General features: G+C 41.5%; 1 protein-coding gene across 1 annotated transcript; it reads right to left on the minus strand.

Annotated features, from left to right (window-relative positions):
* Window positions 1-122: 122 nt before the first annotated feature.
* On the minus strand, window positions 123-25,091 carry tmc3 (transmembrane channel like 3). Its single transcript, XM_071920853.2, has 22 exons — window positions 24,970-25,091; window positions 23,867-24,013; window positions 20,346-20,421; window positions 17,203-17,284; window positions 16,754-16,860; window positions 15,656-15,754; window positions 14,429-14,571; window positions 13,639-13,786; window positions 13,346-13,389; window positions 12,070-12,217; window positions 10,679-10,788; window positions 10,185-10,263; window positions 9,040-9,303; window positions 7,292-7,420; window positions 6,519-6,586; window positions 5,990-6,118; window positions 3,556-3,666; window positions 3,174-3,299; window positions 2,979-3,057; window positions 2,260-2,302; window positions 1,893-2,166; window positions 123-1,125 (listed from the first exon to the last, which is right to left on the minus strand). Exons 1-22 carry the CDS (start codon window positions 25,089-25,091, stop codon window positions 123-125), a joined length of 3,531 nt encoding a protein of 1,176 aa, XP_071776954.2.
* Window positions 25,092-26,742: the final 1,651 nt, after the last annotated feature.

The following is a 26,742-nucleotide window of genomic DNA, read 5'->3' on the forward strand; positions in this document are numbered from 1 at the left end:
TAATAGTAATTTATAATGACATATTCTCTGTGCTTTTGATGCAAATGATTTGCCCCCTGATAGCCTGTATCTATGATCATTTGATAAACATATTAACATAATAAAACATTATAGCACAGCCATCATACTTTGGAGCAAACCAGGTCGTTTGACCCGGAGACACCGAGATCAAAGCTGGCTTTGGACTTCTTCTTGGCCAGCTTTCCTTGCCGGGCTTCAGACTTGAGATAGCGCTCCTTGTTGTGGATGACCTGAATGTACTGGTCAGTGCTGCTGTTCTGCTGGTCGCTGCTGGAGGCCAGGGAGGCGGAGTCTGACTCGGTCAGAGAGGGCTCCAGCTTTGGCCTGGTCTTGGGCTTCACCTGGGGCTCCACGTGCCTGGTCCTGGCCGGGGACTGACCGTGTCGTCCTGGGGAAGGTACGTGGCGCCTGGTTTGAATCAGAAGAGGCTCTGCTCCCCTTACGTTGGTCTGGGAGTGGGAGCGTGCCTCTATATCTCCCCAGTTCGTTTCTCCTTCAGCGTCCTCCTCTTCGTCCGCCTCTTGGGCTCCGTACCTGCCCCGAGCAGAGTGGCCCCCTTTAGCCATGGACAGCTGGCTCTCTACGCGCTCCCCGATGTAGAAGCGCGCCGGCTGGTGCAGGTCGGAGAGAGAGCGTGGCCGGTGAGCCTGGCCGAACGACCCCCTCCTCATGCCCTTTCCCTCTTCCTCCTCCTCTTCCTCTTCGCTCAGGTGCGGCTGCGACGGGTGGGAGCGGTGAGGGTGGGGTTGGTGGTGGGGGGTGCGGGGCGTGTAGCGCTTGATGTTGCGCGGGTACAGCTCCAGGATCTCCCCGGGCTCCTCCATGCGGTAGTGGCGTGGGATGCGCGTGGCCGAGCGCAGCAGCTTCTTCCTGGCCTCGTGCTCGTTGACGATCACGTAGCGGGTGGTGTGGCCACGCCGCCCCGCGTAGCTCTGTGCAGTGATGATCCCGGCGGCCTCGGCGGGGTGCATGGGCCGTATGGTCTTCCTGTACAGGGGGTCAGAGTGGATGTTGTCAGAGTAGCGAGCTGGGGGATTGTACGCCACATGGTGGTAGGACTTGGACCTGCAGGTACCGCTAGGGCCGCCAAGAAATGGCGGGTGCCTGTTATGAGAAAGGAGAACACAGAGTAATCAACTTGCATTGAAGGTGGAGAGTCAGAGTCATATTTAAAGTTTCTTTCTCTTTAGCCGTTAAGTGCAGGTGTGTGTATTACACTCTTGCAAAGGATGTGTCATTTTTAACGCATCTGTGTGTCTTCTTTGGGACAACACGCACTTGTGTTACTTTTCAACACAAGATAAGAGACACAAATGCGTTAAAAATGACACATCCTTTGTAAGAGTGTAGGGTTCAACTGATATGGGGTTTTTGAAGGCCAAAACCAATACCGATATTTTTGGAATGAAGCTTCTTATGGCTGATATTTCACGGCAATATTCAATATCTTTAAATTTGACATTTTCATGCCAAAATTACAAGTATTCACTGTTGCCCAAGTATTTTATTCTTGTCAAGGTGGAAAATCATCATCACCATCATAGGATACTAAAACTCTCCATTGAAACCCATAATAATGCTAATTCTAATATAAATACTGATACTAATAGTAACATATTAATGCATACTTGTGTGGAATCCAATCACAATGTCTCATTAGAATCAATTCAGGTTAAGGACTTCCCATAGACAACCAGTGTAGTATTGATCAATTCTATAATAAATATTGATATCAATCAAACTGCATCATATCCATAATATCAGAGGTGGACCACACTGAGTGGCTGATACCCAATTTTCAATAAAAGGCCAAAACTGGCCCAATATATCAGCAAACAAATTTATCGGTCTAATCCTAGTGTGTGTGAGACCTGTTGGGTACATGCTCCAGCCTGTGTTTGTGCAGTATGGACACTGTCGGACTTCTGGAGGATCCAGCCACACTTCCTCTATTCAGGTCTGCCCTAGAAGCTGATTGGGTGATGGTGCGGATGCTGTTGCCACGACGAACGGGAGACTGAAAGTTGGTGACGCTGCCGTTGCGTCGTGGCGACGGCGTGTGGATGGAGGACTCGTGGCTGGTGATGTCGCTCTCCTGCTGATCCGGCTTCTTATCCGCCGCTGCCTCCGGAGCCTGTAGGCGTGCTGAGAGGGTCACGGGGTTAAAGGTCACAAGGTTATGACACACCAGGAGGTAATGGAATGCATCAAACTGAAAAAAGCACCAAAGAGGGATACCTGCAGCCATCTGGGAGACTTTCTTCTTATCCTCTGTCCGCTCCTGATGGGATCAAAGGAAACATCCACCCTCAGATACTCACTTACACTGTGATGTTTCATCAAGCTGTGATGTGCAGTTCATTCCAGGAGATATTTTGTGATGAAATGTTTGAATTTACTTTTTTGCTGTACCCAATTTCCCTCAAGCTGCCTCATCTACTTCTACTTCAGTTAGTAATTTCCTACATTTCCCAGAATGACCTTCAACAACCCCTAAGAAAAAGGGTGTGAAGTTGTCACATTCAGTTTTACATGTAGGCAGAGAGAGCAATACATAGTGAAAGTAAGAGCAAGAGAGTGAGAGTTTCCAGTCCATAAAAAGCAAGAGTCACACCCCTTAATCAAAACACAACATGTCTTGTGGCTGCATTGCATTCTGGTCAATTGAAGCTACTGTCAGTGGAGAAATTGGTCTCTCTGCCTCTTCTACGATGGATTTCTCCTTGTATGATTGTTGAACGTCGGTGCAAAATGGCAGCTCTAGAAGGACACCAAAACCTGACGTACATGTAGGCATGTAGGAGGCATGTTGATGATTTAAAACGGTTGAAAAATGTACCTCTCGCTGCCTTTTGGGGCCTAGTGCAGCTTTAATGAAGATCATCCTAGAACATCCTAGAAATTCAATGCGTCACGATTCTAGTGTTTGCTCCATTCTGAGAGCATCAGAAACTCACAGTCTGGAGCTGCATCCTCAGCTGGTTGTTGGTGAATTTGAGGGATCTGGCGATGGCCTGGAGGTAGTATATCAGCATGCTGAAACACATGAATGATTCAACACACAGTCTCATGTTCGGTACCTAGATTAAAGTTTGTGTCTGTGCATACAATGTACTGTGTGTGTGTGTGTGTGTGTGTGTGTGCAGCCTTACAACAGCAGCAGCAGTGCCGGCAGCACTACGACGGGGCTGGTGACATAACTCATCACTTTACTGAACCACAGGGGGAAGTCGCTGGTGATTGTCTCAGAGATGATGTCATAAATCTTCTCCTGACCACTGCAACACACACACACACACACACACACACACACACATAGGAAATAAAAAATAAAACTTCTTCTGACAACTGCAGAACAGAGGAGGTGGAACCAAAGGGCCAAATGTGCTATTGCATATAATGAAATTCGCCCATCTTATTCCTCCTCAATATTTTACTGCTGCCCTCAGTGTTACTTATGATATGGATAGTGTAGCTTCCATCAGATCACTTTTGAATCTATAAAAACCAAATAAACTACACTAAAGGGTTTACCTGAATGGTCCACAGTGCTGGGACGGTCTGTATCTCACGATGGCAAAGATGGTGGGCAGCATGCACAGAAACAGCATGAACAGCAGCATGGCCAGGTAGAAATTGTTTGATCTAAGAAAAAAAAAAGAGATGTAATACATACTAATTCAGCGAGAACTGACATGTTTTATTATGTAGTGCCAGAGAAAATGTTGGAGCATTATCAAGATATTGATATAACTTCTAAATTAAAAGTCTGTTTTTGGTCTATCGCTCACTCAAAAGTAACACTTGAACTGCCAGCTGTAGTAGTGGAACGATATCATCCTCAGCTCTTTATATTTTTTGAATTGGCCTAAGTTGTGTACAATAACATGTTAGTCATGTCTGCAAAATGCTGGGTGAATGTATATCGGCTAATGTTTGTTCTTCTGGTTCTGTGTGACTTGACACACACATATGAACGCAGACAAGCTATCAGTCTACCTTGGCAGTCATGCCTCTTTCATGACTACCATGCACCTGGAAACTCTTTAAATATGATATGAATGCTGACGTTAATGTGTGAAGGTATATGCAACAATACAACAAACAAATTTCTTCCATGTTATGAGGTTCAGTTTTGACCCGGCTCTTATATTTTCTATCACTGACCGAGTCCAATGTCATCCTCCTCTTAAAACTGTCATGTTCCTTTAACATGTTGGATGTCTTTATAGTCCCTCAAAGAAGAGTCAAAGAGAGGATGGCGGTATTTACCGACCTCGTTTGATAGTCTTTGTTACGAATTCTCCATTTTGAAAATACCACACAGGAAAAGGCAGAACAAAAAATCTCACGTGCGACTCTTAAAAGTCACAATGAAATAAAAAATGACATTTTCTTGTAGTTTTAAATCAAAATCCCATTACTGTTCACCCCTGAAATCCCTGTTTCCTTTTCCTAAGACACCATGGCTGCATTGCGGTGGCTGGAGTTTATTCATTGTGAAGAATACGCAATTTGTGACGGCTCAACATTATGTGTTGGAGGAGGTGTGTTATTGCTCTTCCAAGTCACTTTCCATGTTTTCTATGGTCCAACCTACCCACATTTAGACAGCCCCTCCCCGCCCCAACATCCTCATGAATTATGGAAGCGAGACACCATTGAAACGCCGTTTCCTTGTGACTTTAAATGCGGCCAACGCAACTAGTCGCTTTGGCTGCAATCACATCGTTTTGACTGCAGACGCTCTGCCACATTCGATTCGGCATAAAGCATGAACCAGGCGTTAGACAGAAGCGGTGACTTGCAGCCTGTATTTACAGGGGAGACTGGTAGCTTGGCAAGCTGGAAGCTATGATGAAAGACTATGAAAACATTTTAAAAAGATCTACGAATATGCAGTCATTCGTCAATTGAGTTATTTCCACATTATTTCAAGTCTCTTTCTCAGTTACACACATAGTTACCATAACTCTGTCATCTCAGATTATCTGCAACGCTGATTGAATGTTTTGAACACATGCCTGGATTTTTAGCTGCCGCATTTTGTGTTCCAGGGCTGGAACTATTGCTACAGTGCTGAAAACAAAATCCATATTATCACCAATAGAAATACAATATTGCTGGTGTTTTACACTTTCAACTGTCTCGACACTCCATAATCATGAGTAGGGGATGTTAAAATGGCCTTTTAATTATCAGCAAAGTGTCAGTATCAATCTCTTTCGCCTTCAGCAGAGCTGGATTTAATGGCTCACATGAAGGGTGTCTCAACACTACCATGCACTGTGTGTGTGTGTGTGTGTGTGTGTGTGTGTGTGTGAGAGAGAGCGAGAGAGAGATATAGAAAGAGAGCGAGAGAGTGTGTGTGTGTGTGTGTGGAAGGATGTTGGTATTTTCCACCACATCTGGGAGTGACTGATAAGGCCTGAAAGAAGCACCGACAGCCTCGTTACATAAATCAGAGTGGGCTGAGGGCCGGGGGCTATGTGTGTGTATGTGTGTGTGTGTGTGTGTAGGGAGATGCATATAGGACTGCGCACTGATTTGTCGCCATCACCGCGGAGCTGGAAAATGAAATGAGATGGGAAAAATAAGTAGAAAACGGTGGTTGATAATGTGTGATATGTAATGAGCCAGTCTCCCTGTCCAGAGGGAACACCAGACCCTGAGGACTGGCGGCACTGGGACTGCTGCTGCTGATTCACACACACTGATGCAGAGCTGCAGAGAGGGGGAGCTAATCTGGAAATAGTGAGAGACATTGTCCTTTCTGACTGTGTGTGTGTGTGGGTGTTCCTGTTTGTGTATGTGTGCCTAAGTATCTGTGCTAGTGTGCGTGCATGTGCACATGGTGTGTGTGTGTGTGTGTGTCTATGATCATATGTGTGGTTTAAGTGCAAGTGTATGCCACTGCATGTGTGTGTGTACGTGTGTGTGTGTGTGTGTGTGTGTGTGTGTGTCGGACCTGGAGGCTCTGAACACCTGCTGATGGGGAACATTACAGGTGAGGACAGCCCAGCTCCTCAGATACATCAGACCAATCAGCTTCAACACGTTGAAGGCAGGGAGACAGGGAGAGAAAAACGCCCCCATCCTGGAGGAGAGAAACAGAGAAATCAGAGCTAAGACACACACACACACACACACACACACACACACACACACACCGGGGTCAGCTCACACCCCATATAAAAGACATTACATCCAGTGGCTCATGGTTTCGCTTCATTATGTTCATTGCCGCAAGTCGACACTTCTGAAATGAGTTGGGGAAATACAGTCCAGCCAGCCATAGAGGTGTAATGGAGAGATTAGAGCAGACTGAAGTCTTTTACCCAGGGTCACGGGGACTGGTCAGGTCTAGCCAGTCTATTAGGAGTGAATGGGCTCCTGTATTGCCCGTCCAATGGCAAGGCAGAGGTGATACAGTGTAATTATAATGTCTCCAATGATTAACTTTCCGTCAATTGTTTTAGATCATTTATCTGACTTACCAGATCATTCCTTGGTTATAAATCAGGTGCAGGACATTCTCAGCAATTTTGAATTCTCCATATTCAGGCTGAGAAAAGACAGAAAAAAAGTGTGTTATTGTTGAGTTGTTATATGACTAATGTGTTACTTGATGTGAAAGTGACACAATGCGCTGCTTTCAGAAAAAAAAAAGCATCAGCTTTTCAGAAATTAAGAAGTTGCCAATAGCCAATATTTTGTGCCAATATTCAAAGTCTTCAAATTGAACCATTTTCATGCCAAAAACTTAAATGTATTCAGTGTTTCCCCCAGAATTCTTGTCAGGATGGAAAAGCCTCTGAAACAGCATTACGTGTCCCATTAATCATATGACACTAAAACTCTCCATTGCAACCCAGGATAATAAAATTCTTTAGGATTATCTTAAGGCCAACCCCACCTATTTAATAGAGGAGGAACTCTGGGATACATTTGGCCTTTAAATATAATAATTGAACAATAAAATAAAAAAAATAACTAAAATGTGCAAACAAAATAAAATGTTATTGCAGGTTTTACAGCCTGTTTTTATGTAGTTGTGGTTAGAGAGGAACCTCCATCATATTGGCAGAGGATGACATGACTGGCTGATATCTGATATTTTAAAAAAGGCCAATTGGCCCCAAAAGTCAGTCTAAGCCTAGTAAACATTCGATTCAAGTAAAAACAAGAAATTGGAGAGTATTAGAGCAGCAAATGGTACAAATGTGATGGTAATGATGTTTAGAAAATAGAGTAGAGGTGGTGTACTTACAAACTTGCTCTCCAGATCCCAGCAGCAGCAGTCGCTCAGGTAGCGCACCACCAAACCTCTGATGAAGTCGATCAGCAGGATGCTGGCCACCGTGAAGATCATGTCAATGATGGACAGCTTCAGCATCTCCTGCATACACACCGTACACACACCCATGGACACATTATGCATCATACACACACACACACACACACACACACGTTAATTTCATTCTTCACCATCAAAACGTGGATGGATGCCTGTTTAGCAGAGGTGTGGCCAACTCATCTTTCCTCAAGAGTCCCAAGTCCCTCAGCAGTCTCAAGTCTAACTGTAGATTGCCAAGTCAAGTCCATGTCATTAATGTCAAGTCTCAAGTCAAGACTCAAATCAAGTCTCAAGTCTAAATGTAGAACACAGAGTCAAGTCAGAACAAATCAATCCAGTCCAGTATCAATTTAATATCTTAAAGAATACCAAATATCTAGAACCCTTCAATGCAATATGGTTTTAATAGGATAAAAAGTCATCATGAGTTTGATTTCTATAATCAGTTTCAACTTCAATAAATTCAGTCATTCCATACAAATTTGTCTGGTGGAACAAATCTCATCACTTTAGTCATTTACACAAACACAAGATCTCAAGTCAAGACTTTAGAAACCTTTTCAAGTCATCAAAGTACAAGTCAAAGTGAAGTCCCAAGTCACCAGAACCCAAGTCAAGTCAAGTGTCAAGTCTTCTCTTCATGCATCAAGTCAAGTCTCGAGTCCAAGTCATGTGACTCGAGTCCCCACTTGCTATTTAGTGATGGTGCCAGTCTCATTAGGTTAGTGAAACGTCTCTGGCTGCACATTTCAGTCATTTCATACTCAATCTGTAGCTCAGGGTCTCACATGGAAAACAATTTCAACAGAGCATTTTCATTTTTCTTGTCAGTGTAATGCAGCTAGAGACTATTAAAGATAAGATATGTGAGTAATGTCTTTAGTGATCATCCAGTCAGTGAAGAGAGAATGATAGAAAGAACAATAATGCTCACTGGTGTGGACATGAAGGGGAGGCAGAGCTAACGGCTTATATCATTTTCCTTCAAGACCATTTTCTGAATTAGGTTTAGTACCTTTCCAACCAATCTTATCCCGTGTAACCACCATCACATATCTATTTTGAGGATCCAGAAGAAAGTTGTTCTTTTCAATCACATTCAGTCAAGAATATCTGTCAGGAGAAACTGACAGGAGAAATCGGGATATACAGATATTTTGAAATAAGTAGGCTCTTCTCTTTTCTGACATATGCAGTCAGCAGCAAAGCAGGAAACTTTTGCAGGTTTTTTTTGTCCACCAGTCACATTGGCTGGTAATGAAGGCAAACCTACAGTAGCTAAAGAAAGGCTCAACTGATATAGATTTCTGAAGGCCAAAATAAGACTGATATTTTTGGATTCAAGCTGCAGATACCTGATGCTTTATTTCTAACTATCTCTAAATTTGACCATTTTCATGCCCTTAAATTTCGGTGGTGGGAAAAGCCTCTGAAACAGCATTTCGACCATCATGGGACACTAAAACTCTCCACTGAAAACCAGACTAATGAACTTCTTAGCATTCTTAGCAGCTCCTTAAGGCAGAGTAAATTCATGTCAGGTTTTACAGACTGACACCCTGAAGCTGCTGAGTAAAATCCTTCCACACCACACTGGAATGGTTTCTCTTTTCAGCCATGTGAATACAAAGTATAAAGGAATCAAGTCTAAGAAAGAGAACCTGTCCAACGTAGGTCTCCCAGCACTGGTCCTGCTGAGAGCGGGTGTTCTTCTCGAACAGAGCCGTCTGGTTGGAGACGGTCGTTGCGCTGCTCTTGGTGCTGTTGCTGACATCCAGCACCATGGCGATGGTCGCTATGGTGCTGTTGCGATGCTCGGAGACGGAGATGCCGGAGACCAGGGTGGAGAGGCTGTCCTCCTCTGGCTGGGAGATGGTGGCCAGGAAGGAGCTAGAGTCAGACCAGTTACCTGGACTCACTGGGATCTGGAAAACATACAAATACAGTAGTACCCATCACCAGTTGGGTGCTATGCTATTGTTATATGGGACTGTAGCAAGTGATAATGTATAACTTTAATAAAACCTGACAGTGTGATATTTTTTTCCCTGATAATGTAATAAGTTATTGCATTAACCAGAAATGAATAGATTTTAAGGGTTAGCAGTCTGAAGATGTTATTATACTATCTGGCAGTTTATTACATTTACAGGTTTTATTACATTTTCAATCCATATACAGGAGTGAAAAAATTCAGCTACTCTTGCAGAACAATTGGCAAAGCTTTAATATTAAAAACCAACGTGTTTCAGCTGTAATATAGTCTATTTAGTCATAGGAGAATGTATGCAATCCTGTAACCATGACAAAGGCTATTGCAGCTTAAGCATGTTGGTTTTTATTATCAATGCTGTCTCATTTACTCTCCAAAATGTGCTGGAATTTTTCATTCCTCGCTTTTTTTTTATTCATGCACCTTGGAGGAGCTGCGAGGTCGCAACAGATGTTTCGCCCAACCCATTTAGAGGAATATTTTATTACATGTTATGACATTATCCGACAGTTATTACATTATCAGCAGCTGGGGACACATACTGTAAATGGTTGAATCATAAAATGGACTTTTACAGCAGTTTATGACTACATGAGAAACTATGCTGTATAATAAAATGGCATGAGTGGATATTCAGGTAGGCAGACTGGGTGAATGCAGAATCAGTGTAAACTTCTATATGGTGAATGGTTCGTAATAATGGATTTTTACAGTGATGGTGTGAGAAACCAATGCTCTGTGCCATATGGAATGAGTAAACAAGATGATTAGACTAGATGATTTCAGAAAAAAAGTGTGAACTTCTATACTTACAGCAGAGCTCATACTGTTGACCTTATCAAGGAGGGCGATAATGAGGCTGTAGAGATTCCCAAGGTATAAAACAAGCACCCTGCAAACAAACAACTGCCAATGTCATTTTGGAGTAACACCTGTGAAACATTATTTGTAATTAAAGCTGCAGGTAATGTTGCACGTTGGCAGCCCCAAATGTCAGCGAGAGGTTGCTGAATTTTGAGGCCTTCAATAACCAGAAATCATGTGACATTAGTAAACTGTATGCAGCACGCTCATGTTTACTGAATTGAGGGGGGCTGGAGGGAGTGACCCTCCATAAGATGGAGGGTCGTGTCACGTTATCAGATAAAAACCAAATTTCCAACAGAATGTAGCATAGCCTACTGTATTGTGTCCCACATTTCCAAGTTTCACTGAATGCAGCATCTCAGAGAGCGCTTAGAGCACTTCTATTAGCTAGCAAGTTTGCAAAACAGCTGATTTCCAAAAATGCTTGCAAACTAGAGTACCTGGCCAGTTGGAATCGGAGCGAGGTTCGTGGGTGGTACATCTCCAGTTGAGCCACCAACTCAAAGGCAGATGGGGCAATCATGGTGATCAGAGAAACCACCACACTCACCTGGAGGGAGAAATGACATGAAATGAAGGATTTTATTCCAAATTGTTGGGGGTTTACACCAAAATATAAATTTTCGCTCCTTGAAGATATAGATCCTCAATAATGTTACTCTTTTAGCAGCAAAGATTTTTAAGTATTATACAACTTTTTGACAGATAAGATCTTTGATGAACCAAGTGTTGTGTGACAAGAAGATTCGGTGTCAACTGTGTGTGTTCAGCACTTGTACTACAGTACATTTTCTGATGATGCCAGACAAGCTCATATCATCCACTTAACATGTTAGTGTGTTCTGTAGCAAACTCATTTAAAGCTGCACTAGGCAAATTTCTTATGTAAAAATACACATGCCTTATGAGCTTAAATCACCAAGTGGGGCTTCAACAGAGAAGAGCGTCCCATCCCCACTAATTGAGACGCCGTAGATTCACCCTGTTTGCCAAAATGAAATTCTGGTGTCCTTATGGTCACTGATGGGAAATCTTCTACAAACAGGAAGTGTTGAATCCAAAACTATTTCCTAAACAGCAGTGAGTGAGCGCTCCGTCCAGAGAAAGCTGGACTCACCAATGATGACTGAGCCTCTTTACCTCCTCTACTCCAACCAGAGACGAATTACTTTACTGATGTCGCCTTCTGGAATTCTAATGAAGTCCTTCAAAAATTCAAACAGTTATCTCTCACTGCCACTTGGGGCCGCCAAAGTGCGAAGTTGCCTAGTGCAGCTTTAACACTGGACACACACAGAGCTGGAACTCCTGCCAAACTTCTCCTTGCACAAGAAAGAAGAAGAGCTTTATGATAGGTAATCATTTCAATAACACTGAGTTTTATGGTACTATCATGCCAATAACCATTTTGTAAAAGCAGGTGCCACATTTTCCAAATAGTATATACAGTATCTCATATGGGAACAAAACGTTTCAAATATAAACTTGCACAGCCATATAGAGGGGAAAGTGTTATACAGTTACAAAACAAGCCATTTTTTTCTGTAATGTGTCACACAAATATGACACATTACAGAAAAAGATGATAGGGCAGAGCTGAACACCCGGCAGTGGAAATGTTTGGCTGATAAACCACCATAGTCTCTTAGGAGGCAAATTACATTATCAGCTGTCATTGACAGATGGAGGTAAATGAAGCCGACAATCAACAGTCTGCTTCCACTGGATTAGTCTCAGGTCTCCGGTTTCATTGATTCCTTGTAATTGTATTGTACGGTGAATAATCAAATGAATCTCATGACGACGACGTCCGTCCGTGCTCTGGCTATACCTCGTTCTTCTCCCACAGCGTCAGCTCCGGCTTCTCCTGCTCCAGCTTCTGAGAACGATCCACCACAAAATAAATGATGTAGATGCTGCCGGCCAGCGACAGCAGCACCAGGATGTTGGCTAAGATACGAAGACTGATTAAAACGGCCCTAAAGAAACAGAGAGGGTTAGGGTTTCATCTTCAAAATCTTCAAATACACATGATATATAGAATAATCACACTGCAATCCCCTATATTTGCTTGTTTTGGCTCAGCAGTTGGCTCAGATGACTATTTTCTTTGCCACTGTACTTCTTTAGCAGTGGTGGCAATATTTCAGGAGTGAGGCTGAATTAATGTAGGGAGAACGCTGGTGTAAATATACTGTAGGATTCAACCACTTTGGGTTTTATAGGATGATAACAATTTGTGTTGAAGTTGCCAATATCTGATATTTTACGCTGATCTTTCAAATTGACCATTTTCATGTCAAAAACATCCAGAATATTCCAAGTATTCAGTGTTTCCCCTAGAACTGTATCCTTGTCAGGGTGGAAAAGCCTCTGAAACAGCATTTAGACCATCATGGGACACTAAAACTCTCCATTGAAACCCAGCACAGTAAAAATAATTACATTTCCTCAGGGATCATTTAAGCATATTCATTCATATTTGTGTGGAAGCTGATCAAAATGTCACATTAGAATCCATTCAGGTTAAGGTTTTCCCATAGACAACCAGTGCAGTACTGATCAATGAAATGGACGACACTGACTGGACCATATCTGATTTTTAAGGCAAATACTGGCCCGAAATATTGGTAAACCATTATATCATCTTAACCCTTGCGTTCAGCATATTTACATCCTAAATTTTGTCTCCTTTCATTGACTCTCATGTCTGATTACACATATATCTGTGGTTGGGAGTAGAGGGCTGACACCCAGCTTGTGATGGAGAGGGTAGTGGGGCTGCTGTCAGCCCACTCACTGATGAGTTAATCCAATTTTAATATCTTCAGCTGCTGCAGTGATGTTCCGGTAGTGATTTAAGGGCAGTAAAGGGCCGTTTGTATGAGCTACGCCAGGAAGAATGTGCATCGCTGAGTATGAACGGTTGGGATTTCACATGCTGGGCGCTGTAAATCAGCTGGATCTGAAAGCGCTTCGAGGGGGAACAAGCAAGGAGGTGTAATAGAACGCAGGTTGACTGAGTCATTATTGGGGTTTTTACATGGATAGGTGCAGCTTCAGTAGAAAACATGCAATCAAGACACACAAACAAAAGAGACACCTACAGGCTTGTGTCTTTCTTCTTCTCCTGCTCCTCAACAATAGCTTCCTGCACAGAAAAAAAACAAGTAAAGTTAGGGAGGATAGCTTTTCAGAGATGGAAGCAGGTAAAGAAATCGTGCATGAATTGCCTTTTAAGAAAATAGCAAAAAGATATAATGACTCATAAACCTCCCTGTACTGACTGCTGTACTCAGGCAGTTCATTAAAGATATCAAATTAAAATTGGAAATGCACATTGAGACTGAAGTGTGTGTGTGTGTGTGTGTGTGTGTGTGTGTGTGTGTGTGTATCTGACCCTGATGTTGTTGACGATGGCCGCTCCTTTACTCTCTGCAGCCTCTGGGTTTCCGATCAGGTAGTCCCAGGCACAGAAAACCCTCCAGCAGAATGTGAAGTTCTCGTCGGAGGCGCTGGCCAGGCTCAGACGGGAGTTCTTGGCCATTCTGGAGGAACATTATAACATTTTATCATACCATACGATATATTATCATAGCATCATGTTTATTGTTTTATGAATCACTGATGATCAACTAGGACTGCTATCTTTTAGTATAGAGTCCTAGCCATTTATTTTAAATCACATAATTCTTTTTTGACATGTAAAGAATTAGGTTTTCCATGGGGGGGCTATGGATCGGTCTCAGTCCATTCATTCATTCATTCATTCATTCATTCATTCATTCAACCATCATGCATGATATCTTAACCACTGATTGGATTTTGATGAAACTTGGGGGAATGATGCATCTCACCACTTCATTATGGCTTTTTTGAAGTTACTGATTGTCCAAGAGAGAGACTGCATCATTCGTGAGGGACAACATGTTTACTGTTGCCTCGTTTTATTGATTGAATTAAATTGAATTATATATTCCTTATAGCCAACACAAGAATGTTGTTAAGTTACAGCTAATTTACCCCCAGCTCCTGTGACACATGGTACAGTACAAGTCATCATCTAAAACCTTAAACACTCTGACCGGAATATATTACAACATCAGCATCAGGCTATGACACTAAACCACATCACGACATTATCACATCATGATCACATCAGTACAAGTTGTAAAGAGACTAATGATTACTTTCTTAACAGAATGATGAAACTGTAGGCAAAAACTGCCATCCCAACCAGAAAGTAGGCCAGGGGCAACCGGTAGCCTGCGCTGCCGATTTTCCTCAGCCTGCCGTAGTAACCGTAGAATAAGACCGAGTACTGGAGATAGCCCTGTGGAGAGGCACACACACACACACACACACACACACACACATACACACACACACACAAATGCATGCATAGAAGCAGGGTCAGACACATACACAAGGGTGTACATGCATGCACACACGCACAGAGATTGACATGACAAGTAAGCCAACTGTATAATCTTGAGTATAAAGGCTATCCGATCTAATGCTTCTAACCAGATTAGATGCAACAATAAATCACACAGCAGAGCATTACAAATCACCATTAGTGCTAAATCTTCTTTACTGATCTCATCTATTACACTGTATATTGTAGGGTTTGATACGGGCTTTTAAGAGTTTCTTTTTTGCCTAGTGAAGAGAAACAGGAAAGACTGGGGTAAAGAGACAGAGAGGGATGACATGCTACAAAGACCACTGAGCCACCAGGACGTTTTTGTAGGCTGATACTATTGCTAGTTGCCGATAGCTGACATTTTGTGCCAATATTTCATATCTTTAAATTTGACCAAAATTTCAGTTTCAAAGAAATTTCAAGTATTCAGTGTTTCCTCCATAACTTTATTCTTGTCAGGGTGGAAAAGCCTCTGAAACAGCATTTAGACCAGAATGGGACACTAAAACTCTCCACCGAAACCCAGGCTAATGAAATTCTTTTAGGGTTAGCTCTTTAAAGCAGGATGACCCACCACACCATATTCAATGACAGGGAAACTCTGTGATACATTACTGCCTTTAAACTGATTTACAAAAAAATATAATTGAACAATTAAGTGAATAAATAAAACGTGCATAAAAAATAAAATTTCATTGGAGGTTTTCCAGACTGCTTTTCTGTAGCTGTAATCAGGGAGGAACCTCCATCATATCAGAGGTGGACGACATGACTGAGCCATATCTGATATTTAATTGAAGGCTAATATTAGCAAACTGATATATCGGCCCTTGTATACTGCTTATGTAACTTCTGGAGGGGAGGGGGGATTGAAATTGGCCCTGTAGGAGAGGTCAGGGAGGCAGTAAAGTAATGTTTAAATAATGGTCCATTGTATCTGTCTGTGTGTAATGTGCTATTGACAGAACAGTAAAAGGAGAGAGAGGCTTGCCCCGAGAGACCAGATGGTGTCCAGGTCCTGGGCCGAAGCCAGGTGCTCCTTGGGGATGGTTTTACTCCTCGTCGTCCCGAACGGAGCTCCGGCCAGCAGCTAGCACAGACAAACACACAGCATTCTTCAAAGCATCCATTTAAAGCAAACAACCACCAATATGGACAAAAATTCAGTTAGATTTTCAGAAAAACATTCATTTGTTTTGTTTTTTTCTTTAAAGATCTCACCCTCATATAACTTAAATCAGTTTGGTATGACTTAATATGATTTATACTATGAATTTACATTGTGAAGATTAAGTCACTCTTAAAAGGAATAGTGGAAGTAAACTATTCCACAAATAAAAAGTGAGTAAAAAACTTAGTTTAGGCGGGTTTACCCTCGACTACATCCCTGGTTACGCATAACGCACAGCACAAAACAAGGTCAGTAAGAAGAGGTGAGAAAAAGGTGGGACACCTGAGGCGAGAGCATGTAAGGTTACTACAAGAAATCGAGGGAGGGAGCAATGTAGAATAAATAAAAGGAGGAAGGAGATTGGGGATGAGTGATAGGACAACTCATGGCTGGGGAAATTGCCTGTGTCTGCATGTCAGTGACAGACATAAATCTAATAGCTTTTTTTTCCATTGTCCTCTATGGTCCTCTATGTATTATTTTGTGCTGCTTGAGACAAAGGTGGTGGTAGCATCACATATGAAATGATAAAACAGAGGAGAAACATTTACATATTGTAGAAGTAAATGAGTAATTAAGTAAATACATAATAATAATAATAATAATAATAATAAAAAAAAAATAATAATATTAAAGTGGTTTAAAAAAAATATTGAATATCTGAAAAGAATAAAGAAATAAACAAAAAAATTTAACAAAATAAAAGGAACAACCGAATCTGTTCTGAATGTACTGGGTAGTGAAATTCTTTTATCATTCAGATTGACCAGACGTTGAGTAATGATATGAAATAATTTGCTATTGTATTTAGCATTTGTTACATATATGGACAGGTTTCTTTATGGCTGTAGTGTTTTCTCTCACTCTCTCTCTCTCTCACACACACACGCACACACGCATCCAGGTTGACCTACTGACCTCTGGTAGGACGATGAAGGCTCCGGTCATGATAGTGAGGACGATGTTGATTCCAAACAGCCAGCGGAGGAAGATGAAGTAGGACGCCACGCCCGACCCAAAGTGACCTTGAATAGACAGAAAACTCAAAACACTGGATAGACTGGAAAACATTTGACTGAGACCATCAACCAGGAATCAAACATTTCAGACACAACCAGTGCTAAGTAAAAAGCAGGGTGAACTATGCACCCCCACCCTTTAAAAGCCCCTATCTTCATATAATTTACATCCTCTTTACATCCTTTGGATACTACTATTAGGTATACTATGAATTTAGGACATAAAGTTTTATGTCAGCTTAAAAAGTTTGGAAAACTAGTCCACACATAAAAAAAAGGTGGGCAAACTGAGGCAATGTCAATGCATTATTTTCACATTTCTCTATAGCAAATGGATGGCAGTCTCACTTTCGATTTTCTTGATCCTCATCTCCCAGGGAATGAACAGAACCACAATGTTGTAAAGCAGTCGGGAAAGTTTCTTCAACAGCTGCAGGAGGAGATAACAGGATTTAGGAAATCACATTAGAAGACGACTGTTAAACGTCAACAAAATCGTTTTCAGAGCGCAAGTTAGCAAGCCACTGTTGCCAACTTGACCTTGGGGAACAATCTTGTTGACTCTCAAAGTATTTGGTGGCAAATTGGTACAGCTGATGCTGATATGCATTACTTGCTTGTCTAATCCAAAGAGGAGTTCTAGTGACTTGCTGAGCAGCCAATAGCTTGGAAAGGCTTGGCAACACTGTAGCTAACTGGCAAACTTGAATGGCAAAGAAGGAACTCTAAAAATAAACATATAAAAAATATAAATGGAAATTACTTATCTTTTTCATTCATTCATGACCATGGCATGATCTTGGAAGGTCAGCATTCTAGCTAACTAGCTTAAAGGTTAACGCTGGTGTTTTTTAATGCATTGCTTACTGTCAACAAATCCTATGAAAATATCAAAATCAACAATGCGTTTGCTCTACTCCCGTTACTTTCTGACTTCCCACGTACCGTTTTTAGCCGTCAACCCGGAAATCATTGGCTCCGATTGTAAGCTAAAAACCTTGAAATACAGCTCACAAATACATAGTTTCAATTTTAAAAATCACTGTTACCATGAAAAGTCAGGCTGTTGTAGTTATTACCAAATCAAATTCAAATGGGAATAAATTCTTCATTACGCCAGGGACTATTTTCGGTGCTACGGAACTACTTTCCTGAGATCGCAAACGTGTTTACAGCCGGCTTATTAAGTTGTTTGAGGAAAAAGTCAGCTGGCCCGGTGCATCGCGATGATGAAATATGTTGCCCAGAGCAACGGCATGGCTCTTTGACGTGTTTCTAATCCTTTTTTTAATACAATGGAGTTCTATGGCTGCTGGGACATTGGGCACCGGCTACATGGACGAGATTTGCTGGCAAAACAAAATCATTGCTGATTTTGTTATTTTCATAGGATTTGTTGACGGTAAGCAATGCATTAAAAAACACCAGCCTTATCCTTTAACTCGAAAGCTATAGGCTAGTTTGAACTTGGAAGGTCAGCTAGGCTAACTAGCTAAACTAGATAGCCTAGGCTAGACTGTATTTTTTTCAGTTAGTAGCTGAGTGCTAGACTTCATAATATTAGCTTCCACCTCTCTTACCCCTTTACTTTTTCACTGGGCTTCAGTCTAACATTACTTAACCAGAAAAACTGAGATTCTTTGGCTCCGCCCACTGAGGTTTAACAAATATCTGAACTGTGTATCAGAGACTAGACTTTTTCTAGCATGGAAATCAGAGTTTCTATGAAAAATATTTGGGATTACAGAATTTCACTCAATTCATTCTACCGAGTTACTCCATCATTCGAGATTCAAGTTGATGATTGTCAATCAGGACGGGGTCAGCGAGGCCAATGATTTCTAATTTCAATTAACTTGGAACGAATCTTTAGAATGAATAATTCATCTTCAGACCGCTCGCTAAAAGTCAATTAATTCTAATGGGGCTTGAGCAGCCTTGCCCAATGTCTCTGGAACATTTTAATTAAACTGGGCCATAACAACAGGCTATAAATTTGGTCATGCTGCTGTGCTATGGCTGCGTAGGGCTCTCTCTCTTCTCTCTCTCTCTCTCTCTCTCTCTCTCTCTGTGTATGTATGTATGGGGAGTGTACAAGAGAGAAAGAGATAGAAAGAGGAAGATAGAGTAAAAACACACACAAGGTGACCTAGCTGCCTAATAAACCCACAGGCGGAGAAAAACATTGCTATAAGCAGAACTCTGCAGCGTGGACAACAGAAATCAAACCTGTTTTATAATTCAGCCACTAGGCATCAGGTTGCTGCAGTGCGGTGGAAGAAACTCCTCTCAGCAAATAGTCTGATAGAATAAAATGGAGTTGTGGCTGTAAAGAGCCCATTTTTCACTGAAGTTGCCCATTCCGGACTTATTGGAGGAAAGACGACAAGTATCTTAAAGTACCAGCACTAACGGTTCACAAACACGTACATAAAAAGGGTTCTACTGTATGTAGTACCCTGAAATGGTCCTTTAGGCTTGTACCGTACCAGAACCCTTTTTGGTGCTGTAAAGAACACTTTTACAATGGTTTTCTATTGCACCATGCTCAAATGGTTCTACATAGGACCTTGATGGTGCTGTAAAGAACCATTTAAGAATGTGTGAAATGCATTCATATTAAAGGAACGTTTTAAGAACTATGCTGGGTCCTTTATTCTGATTTACCAGTATTCTTATTTTGACAAATCAGAGGGTTCTTGAATCATTTTGGCCCAATACAGCAGTGTTTCTCAACCCAGTCCTCAGCTGATTATCAAATTCAAGAACTCCAAGTCGATACTTGTGACCTTGTGGAGAAAGTTCTTCCCAAGTCGTCTTGGAGAGAACGATCTTCTCATGAAAGTAAGCACCGAGATGCTTCCTTACAGTTTGAGATGGGCTGTTTCCGTGATGCGTAATGCGTCGTTCTCGCAAAGAATCTTGGGGCTTCCCATTCATTCTCGGCGGTTGAGTCACCATCCAATACATCCTCGACTGGCAAGTAAACTTCCGGGATCTTCCGTCCTCCATTCTTGCGTTGTTTTATTTTGAAATCATGCTTCGGCAGTTAGATATTATGTAAAACACGTCATGTACGGGAACAAGAACACACAAGAATGAATATTGAGAAAGAGCCCTCAAGTACCCCCATGTCTTGCGACTTTTAGCTCCAACTCTACTCTTGTACACATGATTTAAGTAAGGTGTCATGAGAATGTGTGGCCCTTAATTAAATCAGGTGTGCAAGAGCAGAGTTGGAGCTAAAAGTTGCGGACTAAGTTGAGAAACACTACCACAGAGAACCACTACCTTAGCCAAAGAACCCATGGGGATCAAAATCAACATTGTGCAACATTATGCAAGTGAAAAGACTAATATTGAACCACATGGAGGGATTCTAATTTTCATTCTCTCCAATTTTGCATTTAAAGCAAGCTTCAGTGCCACTACTACTGTTGGACTGAAGAAAGTTGCTGTAGCAGTACAGTGCGTGGTTGTTGTGTACGTACATCAGCTCCTGCAGCCTGGTAACCTCTGGTTCTGGTCAGCCGGCCTTCATACTTCAGAACAATCTCTCTGGCCTGCCTGGGAAACACAGAAACAGCACAACACATTCATCACTATGCAAACAGTCAAGCCAACTTAGTGTCCTCCTTTAACACCCTTTTAAAAGCACACTTTTTATTTGAACTACGGTCTACATTCTGTTTGTGTTGCCGTTTTAATTATTCTGTGCTTTACCCTTTTGTATTTTATTCTTTATCTTATTGTTTAATGTTCACATTTTTATTGTTTGCCTGCATTATCTCATAAAGTGCTTTGCAACTGTTTTGATAAGTGCTCTGGTAATTATTATTATTACATAAAGACAGTAGTACAGTTGTAGTTGAAGATATAGCAGAGTTAGAAAGAGGACTGAAATTATTTACCCAAGTAGAAGTTAGTTTTCCTCATGTCAGAGTAGTAAGTAGCCAGTAGTCAGAGTAACAGTAGTTGTCCTGAAGTCAAACTGAAGTCAAACAGCCAATGGTATTAACGCTGATATAGTAGGTGGGTAAGTGGGTGGCTCTGTGAAGCCCAGTTAAAAAGATGGCTGTACTCCACTCTTGATTAAACTAGTGGTTTAAGACTTTATGCTGCAGACTATGGCTTCAATATTTTAAATCACAGTGCAAACCAGAACACTATCACCCAAATTCAGATAAAACCAGCCACAGCAGACTGGTCCTATTAAAACACATTCGATAAAGTGATTCATCAGCTTTATAGTTCATGAAGACAGTACACTGAAACCAGCTCATCCCATCAAAGCACCGGGGCCCATTCGGAGGGCGATGAGCCTCCATGTATTAATCAATGATGATTCTCAACATGCATTTTACACACTCAACACCCATGGAAAAACTTGTGCGACCAGTTTTGTGATGCCATGTCACTAGTTATGGTTACGATTAGGTTCACAGTGAAATTTCTGAAAAATAAATCAAACATGGGTAACAAAATGGTAGATTAAAATGGGGGTAAAAATGTTTGATTTGTGGTGTGAAATATGAGCTGTTATTGCAGTGGGAGTAATCACAGGCGTTCAGCCAGAGATTACAGGGGGTGTGGAAACGCAGACTTGCATAGCCTCACGATGACGGCAATAAAGCCTCTGCAGCATTAATGAACTACCCATATAAAACCTGTTATCCATGGGACATACTCAGCACATCTTAGAAGCTCTATCTGGCTCCCTCTTAAACCATCTGTGCTGCACCGAACTACTAGTCCACTTACCTTTACCCAAAAAAAATAGTAAATAGCCTACACAATTTCTCACCATCACAGAAGAGAGTAGGTATGGCTGTCTTATAAATGCTTGGGTGTTCATTAGGCTTTCACAAGGTTCCTGCAGTATTTATTTGCCTGATGAAGAAGACCGTGCGGGTCGATACATTGCAATAATAAATTCTTTGGGAGCTTATATTCAGTGTGTGGACATCCTTCCTTGTCTCTCATGCAGTATTTGTTCACAATGTGAGGCAGTGCAATACTTTGAACAGATACAGATAGAGTTAGATCAGGTCATCTAACATCCTGGCAGCCATATGGCAGCCCTACAACTTGGCCGTCTCAACAGAATTGAATATACATAGTTAATTTCTGTGCTGTTTTTGACTGGGAACTGATTGTTTCATCACTGATACATCCAATCAATTTTGTGTATAGATAATTTCAGTTTGTTAGCTAGCTAATCTAGTATCTGGTCAACTAACCATTGTTGGAAACACATCTGATTTGTGCAAAAGTTAACGCACAGAAGCTATATTAGTAGCTAGTAGTTGCATGTTAACATCAGTTGCTTTGCTAAATTAGCCTGCTGGCAAGTGACCTATGTGTGCTCCAGTGGTCCAGCTCTGAAAAAAACAGAGAAGAACACGGACGCCCTCAACATCGCCAACCTAAAATTCTGTTCCCCATGCAGCAGCTAATGTTTTGTCAATGACATTTAGTAATGTTAGCTAGCTACAGTTGGCATAGAATGTTAGCAGCTTGAAGTGCAATTTTTTAGATGTTTAAAGACACAGGTGTGTTGATAGATTTAAGGTCATGAAAACTGAAATGAAGTGTATTTTCAGGATTATAAACATGTTAAAACTAATGCAGTGCATTACAGTGTATGCCACCATGTTAACATGATGTCAGAAAACTAAGGGTACAAGTTTCCTAGTAGTAAGTTTGAATTTCCAACTTACTGTAACCCTGACCCTGACATCTGTTGAATGCAGCATAACAGCAGCAGCTAGCTAACAATGCCAAAAACCAACTGTTTGGTTAACTGAGCTGACTCTTCTTAAGCTACAATTTAGTGTTTTGAGTGAGTGGAGGCTAGGACAGTTTACTGTGTCACAGTAACCTATATTTGGAAACATATCTACCTTATCAGACTATTCACTTTTTCTTATAACATTAACCTGCATGCAATCTTTTTCAGGTATCTCTCTTTTCCTAGCCAGCTTGTTATATATTTAGACATAATTTACACACTGCCCTGTGATGCCCTGCAACCTGTCCAGGGTGTTTGCCTACCTTCCACCCAACGCATGCTGAGATATGCTCCAGCCCCCTGTGACCATAAATAGGAATAATCAGGTAATCAGCCAATTCACCAATGGACCTCCATGATAGCACCAGCCATTGTTGTGAAGAGATTTGTGATGCAACTGCAAAGCCTCTATTGGTGGTATTGATGGTGTTGGACCATGAATTACTTATCCATCCATGTCCAATTGAAAGAGACAGCCCGGTACACTTAGAGAGGAGGGCTCAGATCTGAGGTCCTAAACCCTGTGGAAGGGAGAAACCGGGGGAGCAAGTGGTGAAATAATTATCGAGCCACCTTGGTTTGTTTTCCATAAAGGGAAGGGGCGGTTAATGCTAAGAGCCCCAGAGTGCAGAGTGGTTAATCGTTATTTACCTCCCAGGCATTAAACACTGCTGGTTTCTCCACCCATTAACCACAGAGAGTTAGTGCTTTCTAGCTATTTAACAACACTGATGCTAATGAAGAGGTAGTGTTTAGATCATGCTACCCCTATTTGAACCTCTAAAAGACCAGAGAAGTGAGAAGTGTGAGACTAAATATTGCTCCAAATGCTAGTGCAGAGAAGGTTCCGCTGTGGTATTGAGATGAGCAGTGGTGTCTAATTCATGTATTCAACAGTTAAAACAAAGTGTTGATCCATGGATACATTTCAGTAGCACAGCATGATTCAGTCCTATTTACCTCAGCCTAGAGACCTGCAGGTTGCTGCTGAGTTGTTGGCACGCTTTGTTTAAATTCAATTACGCATTTATTTTCAGAGCACTTTCATTAAGTAAAGTAGCTTTTCTCAAATGTTTGGAGTGTGTATGTGTGTGTGTGTGTGTGTGTGTGTGTGTGTGTGTAAGAGAGAGAGAGCGGGAAGGAGGGAAAGAGAGATGACAGGCAAACAGAATGAAATTACGCATGCACAGATACAAAGAGAGAAATCAAATAGAGGGGTACTTTAAGACTTTGAGCTTGCGTCTCATGGGCCAGGGTCTGGTCCGGATGTTGGCGATGATCTCCTTCTGGTACTGAATATTCTGAAACATCTCCTCTGGGTCATTGCTGTCCACCCGCTCATCCTCTTTATCCTCATCATCTGAGAAGCTATAGCATAAGATACGGGGAAACAATGAAAAATGACTTGGTTTGTTACATTATAACAAAAAGTAAAACAGCAGGACTTAATTTGCATTGGACATTGGACAATCACTCTTGACGTAAATGCTTAAAAAATCCTGCATATGTATTTTCTGTAAGACAAATATTTTTTCAAAGATACATAATGGACTTTCTGATGTGGAAAATGCTGAAAGCTGCTCCAAGGCTTCGGGGGAAAGATGAATTAACATGATGGAGAAGATTTGGATCACTGATGAAATGAACGGTCGGAGTCTCCAACTTTCACAGCTTGTCATTCCAGCTTTGGTCTGCATTGCCAGCTTGACTCTGATTTTTGTCCTTGATTTTAATCCTGTCAAGGATTCAGTTTATTAGATAAAACATAGATGACATAAATGTGTTAAAGGCTGGGAATGCTCTACTTTGTGGCTGAAATGTACGCCCAGGCTAAAAAATCTTTCTGTACTAATTTGCCATTAAATTGGTTGATAAATAAGCCCCATTGTGACCAAGTTATCAAAGATGAATCTTTTCACTTGCAGCGAGGAAGACTTCTGTGCATATCATATCCAAAAATATAACCAGGTGCTCAATGTTCATGGCAGAAACAGTAGGGAGATGCTCCAGTGATGCTCCCTTTTGTGATTTTTACTAGAAAACATTTCATTCAAAAATTCACAAAGAAGACCAAAAAGTCAATATCTCCCTAGATGGGAGTAAAATGACAACATAACACATAAGAAACTCTTCATAGCAATTTTGTAAATGCCTAATTGAATGCCTTGCAGGATATAATTTTCTTTCTTTGAAGACTGAAGTCATGCAGTGAAAGAGTGAGACTGACAGAGCTAAGAGAACAAAGCAAAAGAGAAAATCAAACGTCCTAGAAATCCAAATAAAGTAAAGCTGCTTTAAAATGCAGGCAGTATGAGCTGACTCACCCCTGCTGGTGGTCCTGGTAGGGCGAATAAATCCTCCTGGAGTTCTTCCTGACACTCTTGTGTCTCTTGGCTGCAGACAGGGATCTGCTGCTGGCCACCAAAGGCTCAGACACTGCACTCATACTGACCGCCCCCCAGAGTGTGTGTGCATGACTGAGATCAACAAAGTGTCCAAACTGTGTGTGGAGGTGAGTGGGAGTGTGTTTGTGTGCATGTGTGTGTGATGAGAGTGTGTCCTCCTTTTAAAAAGTGTGTGCATCCACTCCCTGTGTGCTCCCTCCCTGCTGCTGGACTGACTGACTGGCCTGTCTGAGGTGCAGTGAAGCTCCAGGGTGCCTGACTGTGTTGTGGTGGGGCTACCTGCTGCTCCAGACCCCCACTGGAGCATCACACACTCCAGCGATACAGGCTGAATGAAACACACTCCTTCATCAATCCAATCACAACCATAGTGACCGCTTAAAGGGCCAGCACGCAACAGATCAAACACTTTCCATCCTGTCCTAACCCCTCTTGCCTTCTTCATGTATGCATATGGATATAGCTATGTGTATAAATGCATATGTAGAAGGCGTGAGTATTCATTTTTGCAACAATTTTAGATTACATTTGAGTCTTATTTGTGGACTGAAACCCCAAACTGAACTCATCAGTAACACTTTACTCGTGTATTGTCTGCATTGTGATACATTACAAGGAGATAAGAAGCCCATTAGAAGCATTGGTACATTTTTCTTGAAATATAATCATAAGACAAAGAAAATTAGAAAAATCTGAAAATTGTAATACATTTAACATCATGTCATTAATTATACAGTTGCCACAAAAAGTCAATCCCCTACATTTTTGGCACATTTTATTTATTACATCATATGTATTGTATTATATCAATGTGCCTTTGATGCCTTATAATACCTTATGAGCATTTTCCTGTTTTTTCACTTGAAAAGCCTTTTTGGAAGGAAGGGGTGCTTTCATAGACTTTTCTTGGGGAAAAGGTTTTTACCAGAACTAAAAAGGTTTCCCCTATGAAGACAAGTTGAAGAACCCCTTATGGGTCTACACAGCACCTTTTTTTGTAAGAGCATAATGTGCCATATGTTCACTTGGCTCCTGGCTTCATCCAACTATCGTTTAAGCTGAGGGGCAGAAGGATCACAGAGCTGAAATGAGACCTTGAAGGCTCTGACAGACGTCACTTGTTTAATTGGTCTCTGTTTGATTGGACTCAGCGGGGCACTTCTGACCAGTGTGCCTCTCTCCATGGAACACGTTCACAACTTTTAATTTGAAATGGAAAACCTGGAGGCTCAACTCAGACAGTCCCTTTGAATGTTAATCAGAGAATTTGGGCAAAAGTTACAGGAACGTGTACTCTTATGGTAGAAAAAAAAAACCAAAACATAAAAATGTGGAATAGATGTATGATGCCCCTTTTACGGCATTGTTGCATCAATAATCTTTGTTTCTGTTTTGATTTAGCCTATTGGATTGAAAACCTTTTTTTCACTCTTCAACTGAGCTGTTGATACAAGGATCGACAATATGTGGCGATTTGCACTAGCTTTTTAAGAATGGATCTGTAATTTAATTTGGCTCTGAAAATTGCAAAATTATTTTCTATCAGCAAGCTGTACCAGTGAACACCCATAATGGATATAACATATCAGATATCAGAAACATTCTGGACTGGGGCTTTAAGACTGTACAACAGTAATGACACTGCAATGAACTCAATTAACAGAACAAAAACAAGAACTAAGGAAAAACAAT

Source organism: Centroberyx gerrardi, chromosome 1 (assembly GCF_048128805.1).
Source record: "Centroberyx gerrardi isolate f3 chromosome 1, fCenGer3.hap1.cur.20231027, whole genome shotgun sequence".
Taxonomy (NCBI): domain Eukaryota; kingdom Metazoa; phylum Chordata; class Actinopteri; order Beryciformes; family Berycidae; genus Centroberyx; species Centroberyx gerrardi.

Bases quoted from the DNA above. Each gene is read 5' to 3' on its own strand.
- tmc3 (XM_071920853.2), bottom strand. From the start codon at position 25,091: ATGAGTGCAGTGTCTGAGCCTTTGGTGGCCAGCAGCAGATCCCTGTCT. The intron at 20,422-23,866 runs GTACCCCTCTAT...TGTGTTTCCCAG, and splicing joins CGCAAGCTCAAAGTCTTAAA to GCAGGCCAGAGAGATTGTTC. The intron at 12,218-13,345 runs GTAGGTGTCTCT...CTGTTTCTTTAG, and splicing joins AAGAAGAAAGACACAAGCCT to GGCCGTTTTAATCAGTCTTC.